The sequence below is a fragment of the Haliotis cracherodii genome, unplaced genomic scaffold (genome assembly GCF_022045235.1).
Source record: "Haliotis cracherodii isolate W230 unplaced genomic scaffold, xgHalCrac1.p SCAF_10, whole genome shotgun sequence".
Classification (NCBI taxonomy): Eukaryota; Metazoa; Mollusca; class Gastropoda; order Lepetellida; family Haliotidae; genus Haliotis; species Haliotis cracherodii.
Window position 1 is genome coordinate 19888051 of NW_027266265.1, and position 25813 is coordinate 19913863.

At 42.9% G+C, this 25813-nt stretch overlaps 1 protein-coding gene across 4 annotated transcripts in view; it reads left to right on the forward strand.

Annotated features, from left to right (window-relative positions):
- Positions 1-25813, forward strand: part of LOC139447842 (uncharacterized) — a 53344-nt gene that overhangs the window by 6224 nt on the left and 21307 nt on the right. The window contains exons 2-5 of one of the 4 annotated variants that reach the window (XM_071229320.1): positions 2381-2564; positions 7661-7733; positions 21591-21616; positions 22918-22998. In XM_071229320.1, coding sequence (XP_071085421.1) covers positions 2381-2564; positions 7661-7733; positions 21591-21616; positions 22918-22998 — 364 coding nt within the window. Of the gene's footprint in view, positions 1-2380; positions 2565-7660; positions 7734-11012; positions 11416-14355; positions 14436-15436; positions 15756-21590; positions 21617-22917; positions 22999-25813 lie in introns of those variants that run through there. The other 3 variants (XM_071229341.1, XM_071229335.1, XM_071229328.1) reach the window with 3 other exon arrangements.

A 25813-nucleotide genomic window follows, 5' to 3' on the forward strand; every position in this document is an offset into this window, starting at 1 on the left:
GGGTGCCACCGGTGGGGCAGGATACGCTCACCTTTTTCCGAACACCTGGTATCATCACTAGTTGGTAGTGATTTTTAAAGAGTCGGAGTCATACATGTATAATAAATTCTGCTTTTAGTAAACATTTCTTAATGGAAATGGTTTCTGTCGCTTTTATTTCGAAGATGAGTGCCATAATCATTTCAGTAATGGTTAAAATGTTAAATTGGTTTACTTCTTGGAGGTACAGAGGAATGTTTTAGACTTGTACCAGAACGCGTATCTTTTAGTTCTATTCATGGCCAGCACGATTAAATACAGTGGTTGAGTTCTTCAATTTCGTATCTTCTTATCTCCGCGTTCTGTTGCGAACACGCGAAGATGCGATGAAGTGACGCGACGGGATGAGTTCAATGAAAGAGTCTTTGGTAAGCTGACATACACGACTAAACGTCCAGTGCAGTGAGGGTGTCGCTACAGACAGCAGTAGAAAGTGTGCTGTATCAGATGACACACGCGTCTGTAACTCCCTGTTTAAATACCACGATATGTTTACATGACCCAATCATTTTAATCGTTTTATCTCAATTCCCCGCTTTCTTTCGAATATGTACAAATTTGTTCATTTTGGCAGAGGGACATAATACAAAATAATGCAAAAAATAATCTTTGTGAAGTTATATGACTGGCTCGCATTCAACGTGACTCTAGGTGTCTGGAAACCATTGAATCTGTTGAAGAAGGAGATACTTGTTAACTGATTACAATTACTTACATGACGCGATGCTTGTATCACACAGGCACACGCATAACAAGTGCGTTGTATGTTGTGCGTATGCGAATGCGTCGATGAATGGGGTTAATTAGACATAGTTCGTTTTTTGTGTCCTCTCACAATCACTTGTTTCAAATGCTGCTTCTTCTGTAATATCTGATACAATAGAGTACAGACAGGGTTAGCTTTTACACAATCGGTGATGTAAATATAGCAGTGATGCTTGACTCCGACAAAGCTAACATGGACCTGTTCGTGTCGGATACAGCCATAGAAATTACATCCACCTGTTCGTGAAGGATAAACCTTCAAATAAATGGCAGTCCAGGAACAATGCAGAAATTCTGCATCTTCCAATTTATTCTCTTTCATGAAATAACATGTTAGCTTAATGCCCGAAGTGATGCAAGTCTTGGATATTCACAACTTTGGTGAATCCAGTGCATGCCCACGGGTATAGTGCTGATAAACGTTAAAAACATAGTCAGGGTGAAACAGGGATTACAAACTCACGCCTTAGACGAATGGGCTTCCTTCCCATTTCATGGAACAATAAGCAACATATTTGCCAAGGGGAAATAATTTCGTCAAACGAGGTAAACGAAAATATATTTGAAATTGTGCAATTGCCGATTCTAACCATACACAATACAATAAATCCTTTGAGAATGATACACGTGTACAACGACACCCATAACTCCACCCCAAGTCATCACTGCCTGTTTTACGCTACAGAAAATTTAACCATATAGTGCAGTGGCTGCTAGAATTGGCAAGGACAATTTTTTTTATGTCTATTTCATGTACTCTGTAATCACCCAACCTGTCTTCATTGTAAATACGCTTTTATGTGTGTGTCAGGTTTAAGCAGACAGTTAGTATTCCTTGTGTACATTGAGTGACAGCTGTCCATTGCGGTGAAGACCCGCAACCAGATGAAAGTAAATTCTTCATTAATCTTTTCTCAGGGTAGAACGGTTCTAGACTATGACGCAAGTATGGTTAACTTGAAAGAGAATTTAAACTTAAGCTGTTATACGATTTGTGGCCCTGGTTGTGGATGCATGTCTAAGTTTGGTTTATGACAACGATTCTCGACCGGGGCTGAATCCTCTTATTGTTAAGCCCCGATGAAAGATAAATCTCCTCAAATGGCCATGCAAATCGTCCTTGGTCGCGGTTCAAATTGATCAGGTAATGAGACTTTGGGGTTGTGTTCTTCAGGCCATGTTAAACATACTGCACTGCCACGTTGATGACAAAGGTTCACTCACAGGTGCTCGTCTTGTTCATGGGCAGATGTCAGAAATTGAACTTTCCGAAGTTTTAGCACACAAGTATTTTTCTGATGGCAAGATTCTTGTGGGCGTACAAATTATAATTGACTAAGACTGCAACAACACAAAACGTCTATACAGTGATGTATTACCTGTGCCCCCGACCCGATTGTCTACTGCAGGGAATGGACTTTCTACAATACTTTCGTCCAAAGTGCCTGACAAGCACGTGCATATGTGACACACAGCTTAAGTGAAGTGGCAAGCCATCATCCCTTCTGCAAAATATGGCGACACAGCGTGATACTAGTTCGTCTCTTCTTATCTATCGATGTTTTAAATCCCGCAGACCCCCCGTGGTTTCCCGCCCTAACTCTGTCACCAAGCGGAAGCGGACGACACAGCGATGTCCTTTGCCCCTCACACCTGCACCGCAAGCAGACGACACTCGGACAGATGACACTTTCAAGACAGACGACAGTTTGCAGAGAGTGGACATGGCTACGAGAAACGGGTTTTCACAGCTTAATATGGTGAGTAAAGGATGAAGGTTAATGTTGAATGTACATTCAGTTCAATCTGGTCCTGGTCCTGGACGTGGATCCAAAACATTACCGGAAACCATGAAGTGAACAAAACGTAGGAACCAGACTCTTGAGTACTATAGGGAATTAGAATACCTGCACTCCTTCAATAAACTGTCTCATATAAAAAATACATAAATCAATATTGTAGTTTGTCTGCGAATGAACAAAAACGGATGGTAAATGTAAAAAAAGACTATATGTTTACGGGATTAAACAAGACAATCAAGAGTATATCTGGCACAGATTATTTAGGGAAGATGCTAACGATCTAGTGTTTGTCACAGCAAAACAGGGGAAATGAACATCTGTCTTCATTAAATACCTTTTTCATGACATGTAAACATACACAGTCCATGTACACAGCGCACCCAATACAATATCAATACTTAACACGATTTAACATGCCTTTATGAGCAGTTGTGTCTGTACTTAAGTCGGACCTCGGAGTGGTATCTCTGAAATTTATTCTGCAGAAAAATATCCCCTGGCTATAACGTCCCATATCATAAGCTCAATAAATACTTCAGTAAACACAGAGGCCGGGGAATAGATGGCGGGTATCTGTAAAGACATACTTGGTAGCTTATGGCAAACACAATGAAGTTTGCAAATATATTTCAATCGTGTGGAATGTAGTGTCTAGCTATATGGTGTGGTGTGGTGTGGTCTGGTGTGTAGTTTGTGGTGGGTGCGTTGTGTGGTGCGGTACTTGGTGGTGTGGCGTTGTGCTTGGTGGTGTGTGTGTGTTGTAGTGGGGTGCTTGGTGGTGTGGTGTGGTGCTTAGAGGTGTGTGGTATGGTGTGTGTGTGTGTTGTAGTGGGGTGCTTGGTGGTGTGTGGTGTGGTGTGGTGCTTAGAGGTGTGTGTGTGTGTTGTAGTGGGGTGCTTGGTGGTGTGTGGTGCGGTGTGGTGTGATGTGGTGCTTAGTGGTGTGTGGTATGGTGTGTGTGTTGTAGTGGGGTGCTTGGTGGTGTGTGTGGTGTGGTGTGGTGTGGTGTGGTGCTTGGTGGTTTGTGGTGTGATGTAGAGTAACTTTGTGTAGTGTAGAGTAGCGCAGTACATCATAGTGTAGGGTAATGCGGGGTGTAGTGTATGGTAGTGTACTGTAGCACAACGAAGCATAATGGGGCATGTATTGAATGATGACAACCTTCCAATAAAACCATTTGCAAAACTGGGCCGACGAATTAACTAGACAAATTGCCCTGCTTGTGTTTGAAGTTGATTGTATGTATGGAGATACTACCTCAACTCTGTGTATATGAAATGAATTATCTTCATCACAACACAATGAGAAAACCCTGTCTCAGTTACTGGAAATAAATCCCATGTAATACGGTCATTGTTGCTGTAAGAACCAAGGCTTCTGGTAAAGTCGCGTGTCAAACAACGCCAATATTCTCCAAATATAGAAGATATGAATTGAATTGGAAGTCTGTTTATCTAAAGAATGCTGTATTACGGTAGAACGAAGACCTCTTATCGCCGAATGGAGCTTTTAATGCCAGCAGGTGATCAGCGTAAACAGATCCTGCCTTGGCGTCGAGGAACCATCTTTAGACATGTTTTCAACACGAAGAATGAACAAATGTACCTTCCCCCTTTTTCAACTATATCACGATTCCACTACATCATAAGCATGTCAATTAGTGATAACACCAGGTGTTCGCGAATGGGTAAGTGTATCCTACCCCACCGATAGCCCTCATCACAAACACATGCAAAAGAAAGTCAATTGTTCAAGACAAAAACACGGGAAAGTCAAAATAGGGAATTGCACTGGACACTAGTTTAGTCACTGATGCCTCAAATTTTGTCTACCACATAAAATGTTGAAAGCTTTACTAGGGCCTTGAATGTATTGCGACCCTAATCAAACAACGTCTAAACAAGAGTCGTATGACGCTCTTTGAAATCTTCGTAGAAAAAGCATGCTCAAAAGTTGTGAAATCTAGACACCATGCAAAGACTTGAGGTGGTGGAATATCTACCAACCATACATGTAGTTTTCCTTTATCACTCTGAATCTGTGGGCATAGATGAAGCGGTTTCACGGGTCTGTTTCGTTTCTAGCTCAGGTACAGTTGAAGGGCATTCGCTATTTGACCATTATTGAACGATATCAGATCATCGGTATACTTGTAGCTGAAGTTCAACTTCTTGGCCACATTCCTGTATTTTGATGTTACCAATCCGAGCAGAAATTCCGATTCATATGCATAAAGAAACAGATCAGCGAGGAGGGAATCACACTTGCGCCCATAGAGATGCCTACTTCTTATGCCCAGATGTCACATGGATGTTATCTACGAGGAAGTCCAGCATTTCACATATTGTTTTGTCAGTAAACTTGATGAAATTTTATTTCATTTTTAACAAATTGTCCCGAACGTTTGAAAATGCAGATGCAACAATATATGGTCACCACATGCAGTAACAAATACCCAAATGGATCAAGAATTGAAGTTGAAGATTTTTTACTCAGTTAACATAGTGGCCTTACATATGGCATTATTGGATATGTCACTATTACTTCATCAAACAAGTTCTTTCATCAAACATTCAATGGACTGATGCATATATGTAATGGTTTGGTAAGAAAAAGAATAATTACAATATCAAATGTCCGCTTCATTCATCGACATTAAGACATTGAAATATTGTTGACGGTTTCCCGCAGTTACGTCACTGCTATGTTTGACAATCTTATAAAGTGTATACATATATACTGAACCAAATTAAAAACTTCACAATCCTACCATTTTAACATTTTGACCAGTTATCATTGTGGGCCCTTATTGTGTATTTAAACAGTAATGGCCACGTATTGTCTTCAGATAACACCCGTTTTTGTGCAGGTGAATCGATCAAAATCATGTGCACAGCACTATAGTGGCAAAAGTGTTTTTTCACGTGCAACTGGTCACGTGGCTATAATACCGCACGTGTTTCAGCCATACTTGTTAGCAGTCATTAACAAAAAAGAAAAACACAAGAGATCAAAAGTCTTTACGGCCATTTGTCATGCCACGCCTTTCAAATGTGCAACGTGAACGTGCCATCGGCATGTTGCAGACGGGAACGTCCGTAGCTGAGTCGCAAGGACGATGGGTTGTAGTCGACGGACTGTTTATGATTTACAGACGCGTCTACAGCAAACGGGTACCAACATACCAACATACATGTCCGTTGTATAACATATATGGGATTACTTTTAAAAATGTGAAGTTTTTAATTTGACTCAGTATATATATATGTGTGTGTTGGTGGGTGTGTGTTGGTGTGTGTGTGTGTGTGTGTGTGTGTGTGTGTGTGTGTGCGGTCTCATAGAATGTACCACGACGCTGATGGTAGAGTCAAAGTGACTACATCAGACCTGCAGAATGATATCGTTAGGATCTCGTTGTTCATAACATTTAAACACAGGACGTAAGTGTGCTTTTGAGAAGAGGGAAACGGGGTACAGTTTGGTTCATTACGTTTTTTCGATGCGTGATTATGGTTTCACTGTCAAATATTTAAATATTGAGTTTGCATGTATATATGACCTCCCTGGTTTATTCTTAGTTAGAAGTGGTCAATTATTGATAGAAGTGTATATCAGATCACTGTGTACAAGCCTGGAACAGGTCAATTTATTCACCATTGGCAGAAAGTTGAATGAGCAACTTGATTCAACTAAATAGATAACGGGATCGTGGCATGTATATCCCACGTGGCAGTGTCATTATAGACCTGGGTTTCCAGGACGCCAAACCCAGTACCCCCTTTACATCTGTGGCATGAATGTCCCTGTCGTCGAAGGTGCTGTCATAGGCTGTGCTTCAGAATTGCGTCCCTTATGCGTCATGGGTTCTGATCCTAGATTATGTTTCTAGGTTTGTCAGGACCATACCCGTACTCGTAGCTTTCACCAGATTTGTAAACGTCTCCAGCATCACTTCGGGCTTTCCTCGCACACACAACTGTTACTCCATGACAAGACCGAAACACTGTTCAAAGCTCATTCACTCGTCTTACAATCAGTACCTGCCGATTGAGAAACTGAGATCGGAACATTTCGTAAGACAAAGGTGTTATTTACACTGTTAAAAATATCTATTTTGAAACAATAGACCGTGACATATATTCAGCGACACAGAAGCTAAATTCACCTTTATTTGCTAATGTTTCTGTGACTACCAGTTCTCCGCTTCTTTGCCTCCGCTTCTCTGATCATATCAATCACTAGTAGATCGATAATCGATATCTGGATTACCCGTAGATGTCAGACAAGAGAGAAACTCAGCTTGTACACGTCTATACAAATAAGTGATTGATTGGATATTGATCTGTATTGAAAGATCCATTCTTACTGAGATTGCGTAAGGTGGCATGAAGGGGGTGGGAGTCTGGGAGGAGAGAGATGTTAGGGGGTGGGGGAGGACGTGTATACAGTGTGTGTGCGGGGTGCGGGGCGGTATTTATAACAACAATCAGACTATTTCTGAAACCACTTCAGTGGCGGTACGAGAGTTACACACGTGAAAGAACAGTTGTGAGTAAATGTTTCTGTGAGCTGATCGACAGGAGATCATGTAGTAGTGTTAAAAACAGCACTATGCAGTGTGGTGATAAGACGCTGGGTATGGGGCATGCATGTTCGCGGGATAGCGGTTCTGAAATATGTAAATAATTAATATCATCACATTAAAATCACAGTACAAGCTGACAATAAATCATATAAATATTCTTTGATCTTTGATATCATTTATAGTAAATCAAAATCCCTAACTTATACACTTGTACATTGTTCTGAGCACTCAAACTATATATGTTGCTTTGATAAATTAAGACATACATCCAGTTCCGTTCCTTAGGTTTATAGCCGTTTCTGTAAATGAGACACTCTATAAGAAAGGATAGATTAAAAAGATCTTGGTTTCTTTTGTCAAATAAAACACATCACCTGTCTAAAACTTTAGAACCGTTTCTCCCAAGAAGCTAGTTAGTTGACTTACGCTATGGCACTACGATACATTAACCGTGTATTTTATATTATAGAATACCTTGCACCGGCTTGGCTGGTCACAGGAGGAAAGTGGGGACACAGGTCAAAACGAAATCAAAGATGACGGTAAGTGCTTTTGCTGACTGGCTAGTCGATAATGTTTCTTCTAAATCTTGTAGATTTCAACACACCTGTAGCTCACCTGAAATGTTCAAGTGAGCTCTTTCGTCTGTCGTCTGCCTGCCCGTCTGTCCATCGTAAAGTTTTACAATTTCCACATCTTTTTTGAAACAACAAGTCTATGAAGCTTTTTAGGCAATTCCCCACCATTGGTGTCGCGGAAAAATAGCCCAAGGAATTCTGAACCATCGCAGCTGCAGGGACTTTTGAGTCGTAGGCGGGTGGCTGTGTCTCCTGTTCCCGGCTGGCAGGGCTGTCCTCCCAGTCATATACATTTCTTTAACCAAGCACAGAAGCACTCGGGTACAGGAGAGTTACCTCCCTTGACTTACTGTGCGATGTTTTTTTCCACAATCTCATTAATTTCAGATCTTAGTTAATCTATCGCTAAACAAACGGTAGCGAAAACTAAGATCTGATTTTAATGAGATTGTTTTTTTCCAGTGCATCATGTATGTGCTTCTCGTTTCACCAGCCACCAGATGAATCTCTCCGTTCTTTCTTTAACACAATCATTCAGGTAGATGTAGAAGACTGTGTTTATATCGAAAGTTGAAAAAAAACTAAACCTCATACACCGTTTACATTATAACAACTTGACCGAGTTAGAATTGATCTTCTGCTTGTCGTAAGAGGCGACTAATGGGATCGGGTGGCCAGTCTCTGTAACTTAGTTGATGCACGTCGTCGTATGCCAATTGCGTAGATCGATGCTGATGATGTCAATCACTGGATTGTGTGATCCTGACTTGATTATTTACAGGCGGATATAGCTGGAATATTGCGGCGCCAAAACAACAAACACATAACAACCCGAGCCGTTTTTACACGTTCTTCGTATCAATATTGTTATTTAACTGTACAGTACACGGCGGGGGTATTGTAAAAATTAGCAGTTTTAGACTATACAAATATTGCGTGGATTACACAAAGGAACTGTAACTTTTCTGCCCTCCTATAATGGTGTAATACTTGAACTATGTCAAGCTTTTCAACTGCAGTAGGATTATACATATTCAAAAGTCCCACCAGTCACTACAGTAAGAATCAGGCAGGTTCGCCATGGATTTATGTAGCCCAAATATATGTCAGTTCACGAGGGATCAATGCCACAAAACAATTCCGTTTTACCAGAGTATACGTTCCAATCATTTCAGGCCCACCCCTGCCATGTTTGTTCATGATAAACTCAACAACAGATTGTATATAAACTGTAGGTCCAATAGCAGGAAACGACTTCCTACCGTTGATCATCAGGTACAGACTTCATCCACGTGGGATTTGCGAGACATGCGCCATGCTCAGACACATCATGGAAGGGGTGCTTCGATGAGTTTAAAGCCTGTGTGTTTATGTGCGCCATATTTATCATATTTATTTGCTGGTCACGGTTTAGAATATAAAAAATATATCTGGCTTTGCAGTTGAAGATGAAAAAATATTAAATCTCGATACAAAATGCAGGTTTCCCCCCCTCCCCACAAAATATTATCGAATGGTCGTTTCCTAACTACATATAGATTTTGGTATGCAGGCACCGAAGGAAAATGATGGGGTTAATGGTTGTTAAGGCATCAAACTGTACACATATTTGCCAAACCAAAGAAACAATAACGAATGAAACCGTAGTGTGTTTTCCAACTATGATTGCGTTTGGCCGACTCAAAAAACATATGCTCTGCAAAAAGAAGAAGAAAGGCAATAGTTATTTTAGGTGTATATTTTACATATAATTTAAATAATTAACCGATGGCAATTAGCACACGTTATTGTAATTGACCCAGGTTCCATATGGCACACATGGAACAGTAGATTTTCAAGGTGAGTCTTGTAATGGTGCTTCGTGCTACGTAGAAAAAAACTGAAGATGATTCTCCCGTTTGCAGTCAGGCCGATGGCGTTGTTGCGTTGGGCTTCCGTCAGTCGTGGCATGTTTTCGCTTTTCACTTGCTGTAAGATTGTGTTGGTATGAAAATGAAAACCCAATATTTTAATTGCCTAACAAGTGATGTTGCACGTGCATGTTATGTTGCCGAATTTTACTACTTTTGCGTTTGTTTTTTTCGCAGAGTATATGTTCAGTTATATAGATGCAGACCCCCATAGAGATTCTGGTTACAATAGGTCACCAGCAATCTGTGTTTGTCGTAAGGGGTCCAAATGGATCAGATTGTCAGATTAGGTGTCATCGGCGTGTCATTGCACATAATATCAATCACTGGTTTGTCTTGAAATACTGCTGAGTGTGGCGTTAAACAACAAACAAAAAGCAACAACTTCTACTTATAATTATAATAGGTCGTCTAAGGCGCCGCAATTCGCTGTGCAGAGTTGCGTCCCTTTGACCCGCCAGAAACCTATGACTGTGGGTTCGAATCCCGGTTCGCCCCGATTATGTTTCTAGGTTTATCAGCACCATACCCGTGCTCTTGGGTTTCACCGAAGTGGTAAATGTCTAAGACCTGCATCACTTCGGACTTTCCTCCCACATTAAGCTGACACGCCGTGATATAACTGGAATGCTGTTAGAATCGGCCCTAATTCTCATTATAATTATAATAGAACCTAACGACATACGATTGCGAAACTCTAGAACCTTGTCCATGTTGTCCTACAATTTTTTTTATCCAAACACCCAACGAAAAACATGGCAGATTGTACTCAGGATTGCATCTACCGTGTAACGACGGGTGTTTTACCGCACTGCTTTAACATACTACAATGTTAGGTTGACGACGCCACAGCTGCCGGATATATTACGGACGTATTTCACGGTACGCAGAAAACCGACAGTTTTTCTAATATTTACTGGAATAACCGAAGGACAACAGGATATTACATTCGGGGGGAACCCGAGCGTCCTCAATCCACCACTGTGTTCACAGCAGGGACCATAGACACGTACGTCCAGGTAATAAGCAGCTGAAGAGATTCTCACGAGATGGAAGGGAATTGACACATATGTTGTTTGGGGGAATACAATATCTCCAGAAGGCTCTCTACTGACCTGGGTGTGATCCAGCGATACTGGTGAACAGGGCACCTCTGTTCGAATTCGTGTTAGCTTTCCATGACCTCTGTGTTCAATTTGCTTTCCGAAAAGACCTTTACATAAAGAGCGATCTGTGCGCACTTGGGGGAATGGCTCATTGGCGATGTTTATGATTCTGTGATGAGTTGGTGTATTCAGGAACATTGTAAAGACCCTTTTAGTTATTCGGTCACGTAGTTTAGACATGCTTCATTCCCGTGGACCATAGTGCCCTGCTCTGAGGGAGACCTTTCCGTTGAGTCGGAGGGGACGGGAGACGTCGTCGTTGCAGATGACATCACTACGACGAGAGTGCCCTATTTTAGGTGGTATACTACAGCATCTTTCGTTAACGGTACTGTGGGTTGACATGCATCAACTTGACTGACCAAATTGCAAGGTTATCGTGACTCTTTCTGCCATGGCGCAAACAGTCCTCAACACAGAATCCTGATTTACCAGGATCAGTGCAACTTCAGTATTGGAGTTCTTGTATACCCTGAGTAATGTGTGACTTCAATTTGAATACGTCGGTGTGGTCCTTCCTACGCAAGAACAAGGGAAGTAAATTCGCACCCAAGAAACACCCGTTTGCTGGTAAGTATTGTTTGGTTGTGATATGGAGCAGGTATTGTTAACAGGTTCGAGCAATGATGACTGCGACGGAGGTGACACTCATGTAACAGTAGAAACGATATAGTGTCACGGACGCGATGAGAACGTGCGCATTTGTACAAAATACCGTGAAGAAATCGAGCTTATCGCGATGATCACAGAAACCCTGACTTGGGAAGGTTTGAACTCGTTATTGGTCTGTAAATAAACATATATACCATCTATATATAAGTAGGGAGAAAGAGCGTCACTCCATCTTGGCGGTTTTGTTTACACCGATATCACGGTCGATTTGTTTCTGAAACGCTTAAAGGAGAGCGGAAGTAGATTTCACACTCAGGCAGAATCGAACTAGTCAACTGACGCATTTTCTCTACTTCTTTATAGGGGGTATATATATATGTTTATTTACCGACCAATAACGAGCTTCTGTGGTTTGAAGCTACCTATACTAACGCATGTACGCACCCCCCGGGGCTTGGTGTACGCCGTGAATACATCATGTCAAGTAACACCAAGGACCAGACTAGGAGACATATGCTAACTTGCTGTCAACGTCACCCCATACAGCACGTGCATGATGCCTCAGACTAGAACACAACTGTTTCAGAATAGTCGTTGACAAAAGTCCAACCGCAAAATAAAACCATTGTTTGATGCATAGAGGGTCATGTTTGTACGTCCATAACGACAGAACAGCTGCAGTTAACTCATTACAATACAACGCCCAACAAGTTACTATATAGCAGTAAGACTGCTGAACCCACCGATAAGCGTATGTCAGCACCACACCCCTGCTTTACCGTAGTTGTGAACGTCTGCTCTTGGTTTTCCTCCAAAGTTGTCATGGTTTGATAAAACTGCAATACCTTTCCAAGCTACACCTCCCGCCAGCTGCGTCTGTGTGTATCCGAGGTGCTGTATGAGACCTGTCTACTTGCTGATCAGCCGCTGTGTCCTTTGCCCCATCTACAATCGTTACGGGTTGGGTCAGTAAGTTACTAGGTATTCATATACAGCGACCCAAACGTTCGCGAGCCTTACCAATTAGTCTTTTTTCACACTATCTTCAGTCGTAAGCATATATACAACAAGGTGTATAGAATATAGAGTGGATACTGGTTAACCCAACACTAGCCCGTGGTAATGCTATCCCTATCTACAATCTGGAATGATTTGCAGTAGGCAGCACTATTCGACAGCAGTGGTGTTTATCATATGTCAGTACACACCGACAAAGCAGCATGACTAATAACAGCCCTCCGATCCCCTCCTTGGTAGTCTCACAGTCCCATAGTTCCTGGAACCCGAGCAGACTGCTGTTTGAGCGGGACAGAAACATGTATTGATAACGCCCTGTCTGTACTAGTAGCTGACCAGACAGTCAGTACTCTTCAAAAGGGAGATCTACAGCATCACCAGCTCACCAAGTGAAAGGGAGGCTATTACCTGTGCATGGTGTGATTGTAGTTGCTACCATCCTGTATGTGAAGGCCAAAGAGGGGGCTGTGGCCTACTACACAGCACATACTAACGGACACCTATTTGAGTGTCATCTTGCGGCCCTGTGGACAACAGTAAAATACCTAAGGCATGTCGATTACTTTGTGGATGTGAGAGTCACAGATTGCCCTTTAACTAATAGTCTGGGTAAGGAACACCGGTGGTTGACAGTGCTGCCTTGTATTGCAGGGACCCCAGATCTGGGCGCAAAGGTGCTCTACTTTTGTCACCCTCGATTATCCAGTGTATATTATATGTCCATTTCATGCTGATAAAAACCTTGTACCCGTTCGCAATTATGACTTCGTTTCGGAAGTGACGTCACCATTTATCTAACGTCGCACAGGTTGTTTTGTCTTGCCCTTGAGAGTCATTTGACTGAACAGCTATTTTCAGCTCTGTGAATCGGTCTCAAAACGAAGCTGGATATTCGATGATGCACTTTTGAATAGTCCTGTTTAATGCGCGGGTTCTTGTTATGCCATAGACATTGGGTCAGTAAACTACATTGTATGTGTTCAGAATTGACCAAACATTTCTTTCGTGTTTCGTGAGACTTTCCCACGACCCACACTGTGTCAACACAACTTATCCGCTACCACTAACGTGATCCCGTTAATGCAAGCAGGCCGGTAACAAGTTCAACATAAGCCGTTCCAATAAAACACTCTTCATTCTATATATTATATGTACTATAGGAATTACTACACAACAATCTTTGAAACATAGCTTCAGTAAATGTGAATAGTCATGCTGAATATAGACTGAAAGCAGGACACTGTGTTTGCAGTTTATTTAATGTGGCGTATATAATGTACGTTGAAATTCATGTTAACACAATAGGACTAAACACAGAGCCATCATTGTCACTTGGTAACTGGTTGCAATATTTGTAAAAAGGTCATAGTTAAAGGCCACTGCTGCGTTATACCACAAATGTCTATGTGGTGCTAGGCTGCTCGTTGAGTGTTGTGTCACCAGGGGAATGTATTCAGTATGGACCTCTTGACATCTTCTTACAGATACAACACACATGTATCTGTAGTCTGTGCTTGTAGTTGTATTTGCCGTTTAACGTTTGTAAAGGATCATTCAGCTTTGACGTCAACGGTTTGCATGTCTAGTCTGACACCAGCGCTTGCATGTATGCACTAAACGATATAAACACTGAGTATGTACATTTCTAAACAAGTGCCTGTCTTGAGTGTAAAGGAGCATTACAATTATGTGGTAGCTGCAACACGCTGGTCTGCTGGCCTATGCACACCTACCCAAACCAACCTGACTGGGCAATGGTTACAGTGCACAAAGCGTTGTGTAATGGGCGTCAACCATATGGCAATGATGTTGCTTTCCACAACTGGGACAGTACAATGCTTGAAGCAGACTGTTCAGTTCTCGTGCCGTTGTCAAGCTTCTCATTCTGGTGTTGTCTGGCGGTACCGACGGAGGTAAACTGTCTCTGTCATGAAAGCGACGTGAGCTCCTTTTCTCTGTTGGTGAGTTTTCCTAAAATATTGTAATTTTAACAATTGACTATTGCACCAAGTACATGCCTGTTAGATATGGTAAGTCACATTCTTAGACTGTCTATGTTCACACCTTATGTCCAAATCATTGAAGCATTTTGAAGATCGTATTCTCAACCCAATTTCCTTCAGTCCTTTCATGTGTAGTTAGCCGATACTGACAGCTCAAAAGTTCAAAAGCTCAAATGTGGTTGCAGTTTATTTTATAAATTCTTCTTTTTGTAATAGCTATATAGGCAGGTAACTGGCGTGCCATAGAAATTAAATGTGCCGTATAAGTCACGTTTGAATTTCGGTTGTATTGTAAATTAAAGATCGTTTCTTCGTGTGACAAAATTTGGTAAGAAAATGATACATTTTTTAAGCTTGTTGTCAGTTAATGATGATCAGATGATAAGCTGTAAAATCTGTGTAGCCTGCCCACCATCGAGAACAGGGTAGATGATTAACATAGGACATTTGAAGAAATACTTCATTCCATCCGTCTACCACTGTAAACACGACTAGAAGTGCCTGGGTTCAATCACATTATCTGATGAAAGGGATAACAGTATCATAAAAGAAATAAAAGTCTCTACCATTCTGCTAATTCAAAAGTGAAATCTTAAAATCAGCAATTACACAAAAGATCTCCTTGTTCCGCTGGATTTGATTATGTAGATACAAGAGACCATACATAAACAAACGTGAGTTCCTTTGTGAAACCTCGTGCTAGGCGAGATGATAGCATCATATTGTAAATTGGCCCATTGAAAGAAACCGTGTTTGCAAAATGGTGGACCTTCCGGTTTATGATGTCCGATGAAAAATTAACACTTACATGATGCTTGTCCTACAAACTGCGATTAAGTGGAGTGCACATTTTGCAACCAGTAAGGGATTATAGCACTTCCGGTTGAACCCCTGTTAAGTGTTAATGCTAAGGACGTAATTTGAGAAAGGAAAGCTTACCGTGTGTTGTGTTGTTTCAGGTGGGATTAGTATAGTCAACCTGTCATCGTACATGGGGATAAGTTGGATTACTATTACTGGAATACAATCTCGTTGACGTTAATACCCGTCTCATACACTTGGAACGGACGCTCTATTGTGCTCGGTAAATGGTCAAAGTGTCCAGAGTCGCCTGACTAAATGGAAGTTCGCGCTGGACAGATGTATTCCTCTGAAGCTGATGTGGTTGTCACACTCACTCTGGATACGTATAAAGGGCACACCTCTCTGTCTGTGGTACAATGTGTTTGAGCGACATGTCCTTGTCGTTACAACTGTACCGACGTTCTCGTCAGAAAAGTAAGTTTTAGCTCACACCGAGTAGACATAGACCTTGGAGCTTGTATGTTTGCCTTGTTCCTAGTGTGGGCATGCTGATTTATCACCTGGGATTCGGTGTCTTCTGACACATTTAACAATCTGTTGTTGAGGCATTTATTGCCTAGTAGGGGGGCGGGGGGTTACCACAATTCAGGGGTAGTACTGAGGTACATGTGTGTATCACACAGGAACAGTATGTAATGGACGGTGTTTCATTATGTGGTGGTCCGCCTCCGTGGTCCAGTGGATAGATCGTCTGCCCGGGGAGCGGAGGGTCGTGGGTTCGATATACCGGCCACGTCATACCAAAATACGTTAAAGATGGTACTTGTTGTTACCATGCCTTGTGCTCCGCTAAAACAAGGACTGGTCATCTCTGAGACAGAGTGGGGTATTCATGTTAAACTGCGGCATGGTATCTCAGTGGTCCAGCGCTATAAAACCGGCATTAGTCCTGACTAGTACAAGCAGCCACACAGCCACACACACACACACGCACAACCGCGCGCTCACTTATAAGCTTCACCGCCCGGGTTTTCGAATGTATGCTAAAGCTGCCATAACTCGTCTCTGCGACCCTAGTTAATGTTGTGATAAACAGAGACCACCCGGCAGTCTATACTGCCGTGCACGAAAGAGTATGCTACTATTGTATATTGTGTTGCAGGTGCATAATGACACCAGCTGTGACTTAGTGGTTCTTCCATCCAGTGTTGAATGCGCAGCATGTAAATGATTTGGTCGACTGTGACAAGCATGTTGTTGAATCATGCACCTTCTCCAGCTATTGTGGCAGAGTCTGTTGTCCCAGGCAGTAATGTAGTTTGGTGATCACTTGTCCATAGCGCGATGTGCTTTCATTGTGTAATATACCCGTGAAGATCCGGGGTAGAATAGGTCTTCAGCAACCCATGCTTGCCGTAAAAGGCGATTATGCTTGTCGTAAGAGGCGACCAACGGGATCGGGTGGTCAGGCTCGCTGACTTGGTTGATGCATGTCATCGATCCCAGTTTGCGTGGATCGATGTTCATGATGTCAGTCACTGGATTGTCTGGTCCAGTCTCGATTATTTACAGACCGCCGTCATGTAGCTGGAAAATTACTGAGTGCAGCGTTATACAACAAACAAACAAACAAACAATTATTGTGTAATGACTGCCCAGCAATTAATATTATCTATCCAATACTAACAGCCTGTATGCATGGTCGGCGAGAAATCGGCAAAACTTCTCTTGTGAATCACTGAATAATTATCTCACATTCAGCAATTTAAGAGTCGAGACTGGACCAGAGTGAGTATTGTTTTACGACGCTTTTGGCAATTTACAGCAAAATCAAGGCGGGGGGCACCATAAATTGGCTTCAGACATTGTACCCATGTGGGGAATAGAACCCGGGTCTTCGGCGTGACGCGCGAACACTTTAACTACTAGGCTACCCCGACGACCCTCTGGACAAGACAATCCAGGAATCGGGAGCACGAACGATCCACAATGGAACGCTTTGAACCAGGTCTTCCCCGTTCCCTGTTATGGTCGACCCCTGGGAACGTGATACCTGGTACTACACATTTTGAAAACAGATAATGATTGGAATTTGGAGAAGGTAATCCTTTGATGTACTGTTTGTTCACGTCACGTATCATAGATTTGACTTTCTTTGTGAGGGGAGGATTTTGTTGCTCGCAAATTGGCGAATTGGTTTGATGAAAGCCGATTAAATATATATTATGTATTTACAGTAGATGGTAAAAGATTAATCTCTCTCAGTTATTTGATGATGGATATAAGTAAGCTGTGTAAGTATGACAGAGCTGCCGGCTGTTCGCTGACATGGTTAACCCAATGGCCGGCTGACCACCTGGCGAACACACGAACCACGTGTTACTATAAGGCGAACACACGAACCATGTGTTACTATAAGGCGAACACACGAACCATGTGGCGAACACACGAACCATGTGTTACTATAAGGCGAACACACGAACCATGTGTTACTATAAGGCGCACATGCGTTCCATGCTGGTCTGGACTGGATGCAGCGTGATCATGATGACTGATCGGTATCAATTAATCATGAAATATGTTCATCATCAGACCATTCAGCGTTTGAAATCGATCAGCGTTGTTTTAGTGGTATGCTCCCTAGTCAACGCCTGTACATATCGACTCGGGACAGGGCCAAGCATCAGCCGCTTCTCGCCATTCACGTTGTAGTTGTTAATGAGCCATGGTGTAGGATGACGTCAATGATATTCCATAACACTGGAAGTCTGTGGTGTACACATTTACCTGCTGGCGTTGAGGCACCAACTGTATTTGAATCAGTTGCAGAAACTGTCTCCCGTCTCAGTCCGACGAGAGTACATGATATCCTGTCTTCTGCACCATAGGAGGACTGTGATGGAATGTTGGGCTGTTTACGACACCGATAACCACACTGTTGTCAAAGTGGTTGCTGGGAGTCATATACGTGACACAAAGGACATCTGGATTTACATATATGCTTATTTGTAAGACATCTGTGACGTGTCCGAGTTAAGGTACGTATAGCCCTGTGATAGTGGTGGACATCGTGTGCATGGTACGGGAAACTGCAAACAGTCCGAACACAAGCAACGCAGTTATGTATCTTCATTTGTCATATAGGTCTAATGGGTAGATTTCTCGGCAGGATAAAGCCAACGGATAAAAACGATATCCGTTGGAGTCATAAGCGGGCAGAGATGCAAATATCATAAGTAGGGACTACTTTCAGTGTTTACAAACAAACATGGCGTCGCCCTTATCATTCGGCGATTGACTCAGAATTAACCATCGGGAACCTGGAGAAACTACTGTGATAATTGCTATCATTATATGTTTACATCTGACTGCACTTCGGAACGTTATGACAGGCAGACTCTAAACAAACGTACGTGACGTCTCATAGACTAGGGTTGGAGTAGCTTTCCTTTGATAAGGGGCGGCTACTCTAGTGGACAGACCGATGGATTGCCGCGAAAGGCAAGTAGAAACAATTCGTGTAGGCAATTGTTGTTTTGCTTATAGGTAGTTACGCCACTGTCTAAGAGACAGGTTTCAGTTGGAACTGATGTGACTGTTGTCACTATCCGACTGACACATCATTTACCCTCTGATGTAATATATAAACTTGCAATGTTTGGGTAATGTTTGTGAGACATGGGAAGAGATTTTTCGAGCACCGAATTGAAGAATGACATTATATGATAAAGAGGTCATCACGCTTGTGTGTTTGGGGATGTTAAATATCTTGTATAAGAATTAAACACGATGCATTTAGCTCGTGAAGGATCGCTAAATACAATGCTTATTCCTAATACAGGATATTTACCATCCCCAGACACACTCGCGTGATAGCCTCTATATATCTCAGTGGGATACACTGAGTATATTGTGGCCGGGAATACGACGTAAATTGTGTTTCTTCACTGAACCAGGTACATATGACATTTTAGGAGATCGAGCTGATACATGTAGGATGATCATGTGGTACGTGCATACCTTCCAATAGCGGTGCCTTTCTTGATTTCATTGCCCATGGTTTATACCCAGGACACACGTGTGATGCATGTAACACAAAGCTACTTCACAAACACGGAGCAATATGTACTACTCGTGTCTGCATGGGTTTTACAACTATGATATACTCCCGATACTCAAGACTGGCATAACTTAAGGTGTATAGTACCATTTGAAATGTAAATAAATGTAGGTGTAAAATTAAATATGAGCCACCTCCAAGAAGATGGTAGCTGCCACGTGTACCAGCTGACTGAGCGAAGTAGGAACCATGGGTCTAATTACAAGTAACATGAATATCTTATATGACGAGTAAATTGCCTTCCATTGTGTGCGGAGATGATCCTTGTGATTAGTTCCACGTGCTTCTGTATATCATGTTCTCTCTGAACGTCACCCATCATCCACACAACATGGCGCTGATTAGGCGCATTCCGGCTGTTTGTGATTCAGCTAAACAACGTGCATAATTAACCAACCAATTACATATTGCCGGAAACAAACTGGGGAATCCGACTGCCGTTAGAGAGATCAAGAGGAGATATTTCACGACCCACAGTCAGAGGGTCACAGGGTAAAAAATGTGAAGAACAGAGTGTCCACAACGAAATGATGCCATGTTATCAGGATGAAGGTTCATTGAGGACGCAGATTTCGTTAATTCGCCCATTGTTCCATGCATTCAACGCAGCACTTCTACTTGAGATACTGAGGTTAATGATCTGTTCTCACACATGATTTATATATATGCACACCCGTGTCTACTGACACTTCCTTCTTCTGTCCATCCCCGCACCCATACACCCACCAGTCCCTTCTGTCAACATCCGTGTCTACTGACACTTCCTTCTTCTGTCTATCCCGCACCCATATACCCACAAGTCCCTTCTGTCAACATCCGTGTCTACTGACGCTCCATCCTTCTTTCTATCCCTGCAACCATATACCCACCAGTCCCTTCTGTCCACACCCGTGTCTACTGACACTCCATCCTTCTTCTGTCTATCTCCGCACCCATATACCCACCAGTCCCTTCTGTCCACATCCGTGTCTACTGACACTCCATCCTTCTTCTGTCTATCCCCGCACCCATATACCCACCAGTCCCTTCTGTCAACATCCGTGTCTACTGACACTCCATCCTTCTTCTGTCTATCCCTGCAACCATATACCCACCAGTCCCTTCTGTCCACATCCGTGTCTACTGACACTCCATCCTTCTTCTGTCTATCTCTGCAACCATATACCCATCAGTCCCTTCTGTCCACATCCGTGTCTACAGACGCTCCATCCTTCTTCTGTCTATCCCTGCAACCATATACCCACCAGTCCCTTCTGTCCACATCCGTGTCTACTGACACTCCATCCTTCTTCTGTCTATCCCTGCAACCATATACCCACCAGTCCCTTCTGTCCACACCTGTGTCTACTGACACTCCATCCTTCTTCTGTCTATCCCTGCAACCATATACCCACCAGTCCCTTCTGTCCACACCCGTGTCTACTGACACTCCATCCTTCTTCTGTCTATCTCCGCACCCATATGCCCACCAGTCTGTTGACGAAGTAACTAACAGAAACATGTCCGTGTAAAGTGGAATTATAGTGAGCATGTGTGTAAAATGCACACAGTTTGCATTATCTCATCCATATTACAGTGGGCGAATCCAAGAATCCAACTTGAGCCTGGCATGATGTTAACACTGTACTGCCCCACCGCCCAAAGTAATAGACATAACCTGGAAGGCACCTCCTATACACCATATTATAGTATATATTAAGTGGCTATGTTAAATTGCTGACTTGCATATAGCCAGAAAACAACTAGTATTAAAGCGTCTTACGTGCTCTTGGTTCGTATCACCCCCCCCCCCCCACACACACACACACACACACACACCGCCCCTAAATCAATCCCCAGTGCAGAATAGATGCAAGGCACAAGTTAACAGTCAGTGTATGTCTCTTTTTATGGAAAGGAACTACAATTACGGTAGTCATAAATATCCCAACGTGTCTAATGATCAAGAATTCTTGTGCTGTGGGTTTTTCCAAATGAGCGTTTTTAATTTGTTTACACAGAGCAATTACACTCTACCTTGTGTATTACCTACCTGCATGTTAGACAGGAAGTTTCAACTACGGCGTCAGTAACGTCAGTCTTTCATCCAACGTCCTCAAGACGTTGCCGGGACCGTATAAACACGTCTGTCTTAAGTGATCAATGTTCTAGCAGTAGATGTTAACGACCATATGTTTTGTCTGTTTCAGGGGATTCTCTTTACAAGATAACAAAGGTAACTGAATAGCTGCATTATCAAACTACTGAGTCTTCAGTCATTCCTGTTCCCCGAGCTGTGTTATTAACATACCAATGTGCTGTGATTCAGCTGTTATAAACCTACCTAAGTGTACTTTGAAGCGCTATATACTCACTGACAAAAGAAACGCGAATACCATACATGTTGGTTAATAGCCAAAGAATTACTCATATTCAAGTGATATTAGACTGGTTCGATGCACAAACGAACAAACTGTTTTGTTGCGTGAACCAACGCACATGAACGCATCACAAGTGACGTCATCGATCCATGACTCGAGATGCACCATTTGTCTCGTGCAGGATAAGCATGTAAAGTTTGGAAATCACTTGCAGCATATTGTGATAAGAATAAGGACACTGTGGTAACACTTGACTGATTGTTAGTTTTGTCACTGGAAACATCTCTTCTTATCGTACATACTTCTCAGCAATATGCGACAAACGGGATCAGGTGGTCAGGCACGCTGACTTGGTTAATGCATGTCATCGTATCTCAATTGCGTAGATCGATTCTCATGATGTCAATCACTGGATTGTCTTGTCCAGACTCGACTATTTACAGACCGCCGTCATATAGCTGGAATATTACTGAGTGCGGCGTTAAACAACAAACATTCGTATCACAACAGAAATGTTCTTTTCAATGATCTCCACACGGTTGTAGAAGACAGTTCATATATGCGGACATTGTAACAGCGGTTATGATCAATTGAAGAGTTCATTATATCATACATGTATAGCAAAAAATACTATTTTCAAGGTTATTATTATACCTCTCCTTCGCAAGTCTTGCTCACTGTATAAATGTAATGACTGATGTTTTGCCTTCCCCACATATCCGCATGCTATTTAATACCGAAGACTAAATCCACCACAATTAAAGTAGCAAATGATTTGATTCCTTTTGAAAACATCTTTTTCTATATGATAAATCCGATGACGTAAGGTAGTATGTCCCTCTCAAAAATAATCAATGGTCCATCTGAGTGTACCGCTTGCTAGGGGATCTAAGAACGCCCGCAGCAAGTTAATACATGAGACGGACAGCTTTTGACACTAAATCGCTCGGGTCTACTGCCTGTCACGTGAAATACCCCACCCCAATATAAAAGGCTTGAGTTCGTCATGTCGTGTCCGTCTGTTTATCATCGGATCCACGTTCACAGACTGCTGTGACGTCACGAGACTTCCCCCCTACTCTCTATTTACTCTGACAACCATCGCACGTGCAGTATCGTCTGCTCACTTATTGAAATGTTTTGGTTTTGCGACCAGGTGGAGTTTAGGCGATTCAGCGAACAGGTTCGAGATGTGAGCATGAATTTGAAGAACCGATTCCGGTCTTCTGCCTATCAGGTAAGCAATGTTTCATTACCAGTCTTTTGTAGATACTGTCATATCTAAGGACGGGGCATAACAGTGGTCGTGTTGTTAATCAACATATATATCAAACATAGTCTTACTTGAAACATGTTCCCACATTTGTCAACCAGAATGTAATGCACACTTCCTACATTATCTTGTATTCCTATTACAATAGGAATGATTACGAACGCTGTCGTTATTCTTGCCTTAACCAAACAACACAATAAATGCCCTGTTTGTTGAAATATTATCTGCTGAGATAAAACTACAAAGATTGCGACAGCGAATATATCGAGATAAGAGTGTTTACTCTTTGACCCCATTTAACTTGCAACGACATGCATTATATGTGAACGCTATGGAGTGTGTTGGATAAAACCGAGAATGTTGACACCCCTCGTTTGCCTTGTGTAGTAAAAGCGGCTTCGTATAGGGGGTGGGGGAGATTTTAATTGACAAATCATGTGGCGGTATATATTGGTCTATTCCATGATACATAATCACTTCTACATTCCATTCTATGAATGTATGTAGCTCAGCGCGACGCCAGAATAATGAGTCCCTTCCCGACTAGAGTTACGTCCCTTTGTCCTGGATTGAGCGTGCAACTGAGCGAAACTCAGTATTATTTTAAGCATGCCCAATGCGTGACATGTCCTACTGGCGGAACAGCCAGCAATAGTTCTTTGTGCGAGGTAATTATCATTACTTCATTAAATTATTACGAAAATAAATAATTTTACAATCATATATTTAGTTATTTCAACTGTGCGCATTACATTCAAATCTCGATCTTAACAACCGTCGTGTCACTTCATTCTTGTGTCGTGGTTCCGTCGTCTAATGTTTCCGATGTGAGGAGCGACTTAGACGTTAAATTCTAACTCACTCACAACAAGGGGCTTGAGCTTTTGATCGAGTCAGTTCATTGTGCAATAGCTACGTGAACAGGATCGAGCGACATAAATATACCTGGTAACCACAAAAAAAGGGAATTATACATTTATTGGTGTACTGTATTCATGAAAAAGTTATGATAACAAAAAGTGCCAGATAGTCGTAGGTTTGAAAACCATCACAAATTAAGACATTTGTGGTTCCCTTCTGTACATGTCGACAAGGCTACATCTGAGCAAGTTGGGTTGGTTACAGGGGTACATGTGCTACTACATACGTGTAGGCGTCTGGACACTTTGCAGGCCGAGTCACGTGACTACGGCTAATTTCTCAGACGAGTATTGGATTTCAAGAATGAAAACTCCCTTGGGACGACGGGAATAGAAAGTCGATACATCGGCAGTTTGTTAAGCCGAGTACTTCGCTATCCCATGCTATGGGCTACTTAGCGTTGATTAAAACCCGGTCTAATTCTTTGAAAACAACGTTTAAGGTGAAGGATGTGTATTTGAAGATTTTGTAAAATACATTAATGTCGAATTCCTTAAAAGGTTGACAAATGATTAAAATAATATGTTGTGCCTTTGGGTAATTTCACAATCGTAGGCTCTTTGATGGTATTATTTATTCATTGAGACAATGACCGCGTGACGTCGACTCTCGCGCAGACCGTAAGAAAGGATACGTCCTGAATAGTGTCAGCTTGGTACAGTAAAGGCATGGTGAGGCAGGGGGAGATGGTGACCTGGCATTATACAGGGAGGCAGGGGGAGATGGTGACCTGGCATTTTACAGGGAGGCAGGGGGAGATGGTGACCAGGCATTATACAGTGAGGCAGGGGGAGATGGTGACCTGGCATTATACAGTGAGGCAGGGGGAGATGTGACCTGGCATTATACAGGGAGGCAGGGGGAGATGGTGACCTGGCATTATACAGTGAGGCAAGGGGAGATGGTGACCTGGCATTATACAGTGAGGCAGGGGGAGATGTGACCTGGCATTATACAGGGAGGCAGGGGGAGATGGTGACCTGGCATTATACAGGGAGGCAGGGGAAGATGGTGACCAGGCATTATACAGTGAGACAGAGGGAGATGGTGACCTGGCATTTTACAGGGAGGCAGGGGGAGATGGTGACCTGGCACTATACAGTGAGACAGAGGGAGATGGTGACCTGGCATTATACAGTGAGGCAGGGGGAGATGTGACCTGGCATTATACAGGGAGGCAGGGGGAGATGTGACCTGGCATTATACAGGGAGGCAGGGGGAGATGGTGACCTGGCATTATACAGTGAGGCAGGGGGAGATGGTGACCTGGCATTATACAGTGAGGCAGGGGGAGATGTGACCTGGCATTATACAGGGAGGCAGGGGGAGATGGTGACCTGGCATTATACAGTGAGGCAGGGGGAGATGTGACCTGGCATTATACAGGGAGGCAGGGGGAGATGGTGACCTGGCATTATACAGGGAGGCAGGGGAAGATGGTGACCAGGCATTATACAGTGAGACAGAGGGAGATGGTGACCTGGCATTTTACAGGGAGGCAGGGGGAGATGGTGACCTGGCACTATACAGTGAGACAGAGGGAGATGGTGACCTGGCATTATACAGTGAGGCAGGGGGAGATGTGACCTGGCATTATACAGGGAGGCAGGGGGAGATGGTGACCAGGCATTATACAGTGAGACAGAGGGAGATGGTGACCTGGCATTTTACAGGGAGGCAGGGGGAGATGGTGACCTGGCACTATACAGGGAGGCAGGGGGAGATGGTGACCTGGCATTATACAGTGAGGCAGGGGGAGATGGTGACCTGGCATTATACAGTGAGGCAGGGGGAGATGGTGACATGGCATTATACAGGGAGGCAGGGGGAGATGGTGACCTGGCATTTTACAGGGAGG